Source organism: Pinus tabuliformis, chromosome Q (assembly GCF_031772625.1).
Source record: "Pinus tabuliformis cultivar Carrire ecotype Pingquan chromosome Q, CPIR1, whole genome shotgun sequence".
NCBI lineage: Eukaryota > Viridiplantae > Streptophyta > Pinopsida > Pinales > Pinaceae > Pinus > Pinus tabuliformis.
The window spans coordinates 1,070,534,560-1,070,542,060 of NC_142296.1; the positions used below are offsets into that span (position 1 = coordinate 1,070,534,560).

A 7,501-nucleotide genomic window follows, 5' to 3' on the forward strand; every position below is an offset into this window, starting at 1 on the left:
ATAACAACACTAGTTTTCCACTCGACCAGAAAGCTATCTTGATTGACTCTGTTGAATATCTCCTTGATGTGTGGGGCTAGAAGCTTCATTCCCCATTTTAAAAATTTCCCCTTAAACTGTCAATGTCTTGCGTTTTGCCAGTTCCTAGTTTCTTTATACCTTGTTCAATGTGTAACAACATAAAATAGTTCTGTTGAGGAGACAATTATGGGAGGCTTTTTCTCATTTGTCAGCTCATATAGAAGTTTTGCATAGTCTAGCCATTGAGCCTATGCGATATTGTTTTCTATTTTCTTTTTATTTTGTTGTAGTTCCTTCCAAAAACTTTGAGATTATGTTTTCCCAAAAAATTAATTCCTTCATTCTTGAAATCACATAATTTTCTTTTTTTGATTTTCGAAATTGTTTATATATAATCTTGTTTTCTTTGCTCGACTCTTCTTTGAGAAATATTTTCACATCCTTGCATTTCTTATTATACCAAGGATTAGCTCGGAAGGTGTTCGAGATCCTCTTCAGAAGCCTAAATCTCTTACATGTTTTTAAAGCTTTGTGTATTAAGAGAATCAACATACTAGTGTAAATATATCTTTTATCTCTTCCATTATCTTTACAACCCCTATTATTGTTTATGGCTATCTAGAAATATTCTTTAAGCACAACCATAAATAGCTCTTGATTTAAGATAATTCTCCATGCTTATAAACTTTCTTGTGTGAATGATGGGGATGTTCCCCTTTCGATCTCCTATATTTTGGGGATGAAAAATGCATGCATTACCTGTCACAACTTGTCTGGTTGGTAAGTTGAATTTTGTTGCATGGGTTGGTTGGATGGAACTTGTGCGTCACGTCGTGGACTCATACCAAACTCGTGTTTTGAAAGAGTCGATTCAGTGGAGCAGTGAGTAACAACATTCTTGTTCAGATGTGGACTCATACCAAACTTGTGTTTTGAAGGGGTCGATTCAGTGGAGCAGTGAGCCACAACATTCTTGTTCAATGTACCGGTATGTGCATAACCAAATTCATTCGCGCAGTAAACATATTTTTTTAAAGAAATTTGGTAAGAAATGTGAAAATGGAAATGTTCAATCAATTTTCCAAGATACCAGGAACGTGGGCGCTAAGGTAGCGCTCCGTTCGTCAAATAAACCTGTCACAACTTGGTTAGTTGGCGAGTTGAACTTTGTTAGGTGGGTGGGCAAGTTGTGCCTGGGCTCATTCCAAACGGTAACCACGGAAGTCAAGTCCTGTAAAAAGTATAGTAGTTTTTAAATGTGGGTAGATTTTTATTTAAAGAAAAAAATTATGGACAAATCAGTTTAAACTAGATTTTTATTAGATTCAACAGGTCTAAAAAAATTGGTATGACACTTAGATTATAAAAAGTTATTTTTGTCAAATTTTTGTTTTCAATGAAGCACTGCCAAACCAGGAAACTTTCCAAAAATACTACTCCAAAAATATATCAAAAGCAACATGCTCGTGGGCCGGCAGTCATACGAATCCTCATATGGCGAAACCAAATTCAGACCGGTAGAAGTTAGATTTGTTAAAGAGTTTGTTTGATGAAAACCAATTCAATGTTTAATTGGGAATAAAGAGAAATGTAGACTATTGAAGCAGGGAAAGAAGATTTCTTGTTGCCCCACTCTGGATTTGAAATGACGTTAGTAGGCAATGCGAGGCAGGAAAGTCGCATAACGCGGAGAAATCGCATTCCCACCTTCCCCTCAACTTATAAATTCCACCAACTCTGCACTGAGGGATTGCGTTTTCTCTGTTCCCATGCCCACAAAGGCCTCTTCCCCCAGGCGATGCTATTGCTGGTGGTGGAACCCTGTTTTTTATGAAGTAATTACAGGGCACACCCCATCTTCATCTGCTGCTGTTATTCCGTTTGGATCCGGGGCTTCTTTCCGGTGATTGCTTACGCTTTCTTTGTTATTGGAGCAGCAGAATCAATTTATTGCCGGAGCTGCCGAGATGGCGAAATATACAGAAATGGTGGATGCGTGTATAAGGATCGCCGCCCGGTTTAATTCTCACTGCCCCCAGACGTCGCGTTTGTATTATCATCCAAATTGTTCTAAAAATGAGGCCGAGGCCGCCTCCTCTGGACCAGCACAGATCGCAACCTCTGGTGCCCTGCACCTCTCTGCATCTTGCGCCAATTCAATGTTTGAGATGCAAGGGGATGGGGACTGGCCCCGGATCGTATTCCCTAATTACTCTTATTTTTCCTTTTACATTTGATCATATCATGACAATCAACACCAAAATATATGGCATATGTTTCTGTTCTTATCCTTAAAAATGAATTCTGGTTCACTTCACCGATATCTATCGGTTTATTCACCGATTTATATATGGCTTAAATAATGGAAATCGTTATCTAACTGCAGCATTCAAGTCGTGGATTTCTATATTTTCAGACCGATTTATCCTTGGGCTGACTTGTTTAATAGTGACCCAATTTTATACCCATGATTATCCAGATGGCATTTAAAAATCTTAAAAACTGTATAAAAAATCATCAATTTCTTTTCGGCTATCTCATGGAATAGGTAGCTAATTGGGAGCCTATCATATCGGAGGAGTTGCACTTTGAATTCATGGATTTGTAATTTCTTTTATGGTTGTTATTTTGTTTTTGGTTTGTGTTTTTTATTTACATCTATTTAATCTTTGATTTTTATGCTTTACATAATATTTTGTTTGTTAAATTATTTATAGGTCAAAATTAAATGTAAATATTATTTTAATATATTATTTTGATCAATTAAAAATAATATTTTAATTTATTTATATATAAATTGTGGATATTTGATTTTTTTGATATTTAATAAATTTATAATTTATATATAAGAGTATATGCAAATTTCTATGGTGATTAACTTAAGGAAGTTGAAAGACTCTTCAGATTTGGTAGATCCATCTACGTATCATAAATTGATTGGTTATTTGATGTATTTGGTTAACACGATACCAAACATTTGCTTTGCAATCAACATCATGAGCCAATTCCAAGTGGAACCGAGACATGACCATGGATTGCAGGCAAACATGTATTGAGGTAATTATGTGGTACAATGAATTATGGGTTGAGATATGTCTCAAACAATGATATATGACTGCAGGGTTATACAAATTTAGATTGGGCAAGAAGTGAAAAAGACAGAAAGAGTACATCTAGAAACTGCTTTAGTTTGGGTTCTGTTATGATTTCGTGGATGAGTAGGAAGCATATATTTGTTGCACTCAACACTACCGAGCCAAAATATATTGCATCCATTTTAGCGAGTTGTGAAGCAATGTGGCTTCAGAAGTTACTCGTAGGACTATTTCATCAGGTGCTAGAATCGATTGTGATATATTGTGACAATCAAAATTGTGCAAAACTTGTAGAGAATCCAGTTTGCCATGATAGGTCGAAGCGCATTGATATCAAGTACCACTTCATTCGTGACATGGTGCAAAAAGGAGCAGTGAAACTCCAACACATTTCTATTGATGAGTAGACAATTGATATTCTTACTAAGGCTCTGTCCAGAGCGAAATTAGTATACTTCAGGGACAAGCTTGGACTTGTTGAGAGTGCTTCCCTCAGTGTGAAGGAGTGTTTATGAGATAGTATCAGGCACAAACATTCTCCTTGTGTCATGTATGACCAGAATTAGGGAGAAAGGTCCAACAAAGGACAAACATTCTTTTTGTGTCAAGTATATTGACGAGAATTAGGAAGAATGGTCCTTTCAAATCAAGCTCAATGAGTTCATTTAGCATCAAACCCATAATTACTTGGATAGAGTTTGGCCTTTGTTGATTCACCATTTGTCAAGATATTGGCCAAAATGATGGTGAACCAAGACTAGTATGTATACCATGTGTCAGATATACCAAAATTATGGTGACTATTTGATTCTAAATATATACCATGTGTCACAAGCACTAACCAAGATTATGCTGAGGATACACCATAAGTCAGATGTATCGATTAGAATAATGGTAACCCAATGATGTTGATCTACCATGTGTCAAATTTTCTATTAGAATTATGGTAGTTGAATGATGTTGATACTATTGATAATTAATTATAACCTTAGAGAAATTTGTCAACATGAGAACATCTAAATAGTCATTATGAATACCCCCCTAGCTTGAGGGAGTGTTCAATTTTGTAGCTATGGTCGTTATTCATAATTATATTTTATCCCTCGATGAAAATGTAAGACATGTTCTTTATGTCATTTTTTTTGTTTAGTCTTTGAAATAATTAATATAAGACATGTTCTTCATGTTGGTATAAAAGGAGGAAATTTTGAATTTTGAATTTGAATATTTTGCTCCAAACTTGTCAAGTCATCCCTCCTTCAATTCAAGTTGGCCCAAGTGAAGAGATAACCATTTAGACAAGAAGAACACTATATATATATAACTCAACTTCCTCCACAAGGCACCATTCGACCTCACACACAGGTGTCAAAATAATATCTACATCATTAAAAGTAATTATCAATATTTCAGAAATTTGTGCTTGTATCTATTGCACTTGAAAAATCAACAACATGTACCCTTTTAACGTTGGATCCTCAACATGAATCCCCATGTCACCCCCTACCCCCCACCCTATTAACTCACAGTGACTAAGGGGGTCCAAAGTGAATGAGGGTCATATATGTGACCATGCCCCAATCATGCCAATTGAAGAAGACCTCTCTTGAATGAGGGCCTAGAGAGGTCGATCCGACAAGTCATGGGTGATCTCATCAATTGATGACCTCGACATATAAAAATATTTCATGGATGTTAACGCTTTGCTTACCACCACCAGTCCCTGCCACCACCATCAATGGAGTGCTCAAGGTTGAATGTTGTTGATGAATAACGGGCAGTCCCGTTAGTTGATGGGTTTGGCAAATGGACCTTTTTGCAGCAACTTTTGCCACCACTCCACTATCACCGCTTGTGCCTTGGTGTAATGCATATGCATTAAGGTGGTGAGCGATGGTCGGTGAGTGGTCATGAGGTTCCACCTCACCTCACCTCTACCATGTGGCATCCATGTTGCATTGCCACATCATATGGTCAATGGGCCCCTCCACCAAGCCCATTTCATGTTTTGTGGAGTTTTTCTCGTTATAAAAGTTTGGATTGAGTCTCAATGTTAGTGAGGCTCACAAGCCACATCACATTGAACCAACTAAAACCTCATTGACTTCCCCCTATGTAATTTTCAACAAACACAATGGTTATAGTAGCGGGTGGTCACCTGTACCAAGGTTTCGAAGTGGCGAAACCATGATCTCATTAGTAATCATTATCCCTCAATACAAGTGATAATGTGCAAGATCTAGGCAACGAGAAATAAATAGTGGGTAAAGTAATAAAAAAATAAAAATGAAATGAAATATTAAAATGCCAATAAAAAACATTATTGCAAATATTAAATCATTAAAAACTAAATCAATGAGTGTGTTAGAAAAAATTATTAAATTTTATTTCAAATATATATATATATATATATATATATATATATATATATATATTTTCTTCTGAATAAGGCTAATTCTATTATAGTACAAAAAGGTCAAAAATTACATCAGAGTTACAACAAGGCCATGGCCTTGTAAATCCTGCCCAGAAATTGACATTTTGCCCAGATTTACACCTTCCAAAATTGAACACAGTCAAAATTTGGATTACTATCTTCTGTTGTGTCTTCTCCTAAGACTCGAAACAGTGACTCTAAACAGTACGTAACAGGGACATGCTGAGATAGACAAACGTGGCGATGATGAGCACCGCTTAAACATGGACTGACTGACATATAGACCCATACTGCCGTCACATAGACATACAGACCCATACTGCCGAATTGATACATAAACACAGGATTCAAAGACAGAGTGATGCTCCTGCGGCCTAGGCTACCGAGAGCGAACTGCTTGACTTGATCATTCATCGTCCGTGGTGTAGGGCGCTTCCTCAACTCGGCACCCAAATTGCAGAGAGTCGTTAGAATCAGAGAGAGGGACCACCGCGCTGGAAGGGAGACCCTAAACAGGCTCGCTTGGACCCACAAGAGCTGCTGGAGTAGCTAAGGGGGAGCTTTCCCTAACAGGGCGTTGCAGGTCAATTATAGGCACTGTCCCTTGAACTTGAGGTGGGTTTTCCAGAGTTGCATCTGCCTGATCTCTGAAAATATCACAATGCTCAACAATTACAGAGACAATACAAGTAGAAATGGCGAGTGTGCAGGGTATCCGATACCTGACCGTAGGATGCGCCTCATGTCCACAATCAATTATGCGTTCGTTCCCCAGCCCTCTGCCTCGTCCGGCTCTGTTACCATGGAGGTGCTGCTGCTCAGACGTAACTTCGACGGAGGAGGAAGGAGAAATGGGGGCAGGCCTCTGAGTGGTAGCTCGTCCTCGAGAGCCTCCGCGTCTACTGCACATTCTCAGTCTCTCACCCCGCATTGCTGGATAAAGAAGAACCCGCTTGCAGAAACCTGGAGAGGAGGGATTAATTAGGACGGGGGCTGCCGAATTTGGCTCACAACGCCTGGGAATTGCTCTCAAGCTTGTGACAGTCCCTGAATTGGCCACAGAGCATGAATGCCCTTGCTCATTCCCCCGCTCCACCGAGTAATGCGCCAGTGTTGCAGCGGAATGCCAGACGATTGCAGAAGAATGCGCAAGTGTAGCAGGAGCTCCCGGTTTATTAATCGCCATCGCACAGTTAGCCAGGAGACGAATTATGGAAGACAAGACCAGCATTAATGCCCTCGTTGATATTCCAGCATGCGAACCTCTCTTACATCCCGCGAGGTACTGCGTGTCACACATGGGCTGACCCCTGCCCATGTGACTCCCCATCTGTCCGCCGCTCACCTTAAGCACCCGCATCCGGGAATTTTTATTTCAAATATTATGTTTATGTAGATTTGAGGAAAAATAATAATAATTTTTTTTTATTAATTTTATTAAATTACATTAAACGAGAATTTGCAATTATTTACACTATTAAAAAAAAATGTTTATCATATAACTAACCACTGTCACCCATAAAAATTAAATCTCTTACCATAGGTATCTTTTTTTTATCTTCATATCTATCCTAAACATTTTTATTTACATATCTACCATTTAAATTAATGAAATTAATTACTAATTTTACTTGCCTCTGCGTTACCGCAGACGTGGCAACCCTTCTAGCGATATTTTTTTGACTTATGGGTATATTTTTCTGCTTTACTCTCTTCATCTCTATTTGAGGTGGCCACCCTTCTAGCCACATTTTATTTTGTAAAGGAGGTGTATAGTTTCCTACTTTACTTCAGCTCTATTTCGAGGTAGGAATTTGAACATGTATTTTTACAATTTAAAAGAAGAATATCAATAGTCGTGTACAATTTTTAATGATATTTGACAGGGAAATCGCCCCATCTCGACTAATGTACACCTCAAATTTCATCATTCTCTTCATGGCGTGCA

At 38.1% G+C, this 7,501-nt stretch overlaps 1 protein-coding gene across 1 annotated transcript; it reads left to right on the forward strand.

Annotated features, from left to right (window-relative positions):
* The first annotated feature begins 1,756 nt into the window (after positions 1 to 1,756).
* On the forward strand, positions 1,757 to 2,401 carry LOC149223238 (uncharacterized). The gene has a single exon (XM_089383255.1). The coding sequence runs from the start codon at positions 1,989 to 1,991 to the stop codon at positions 2,256 to 2,258; it is 270 nt and encodes an 89-aa protein (XP_089239381.1). The 5' UTR covers positions 1,757 to 1,988; the 3' UTR covers positions 2,259 to 2,401.
* The last annotated feature ends 5,100 nt before the right edge of the window (positions 2,402 to 7,501 follow it).

Coding starts and splice junctions, on each gene's coding strand:
- LOC149223238 (XM_089383255.1), top strand. CDS start 1,989: ATGGCGAAATATACAGAAATGGTGGATGCGTGTATAAGGATCGCCGCC.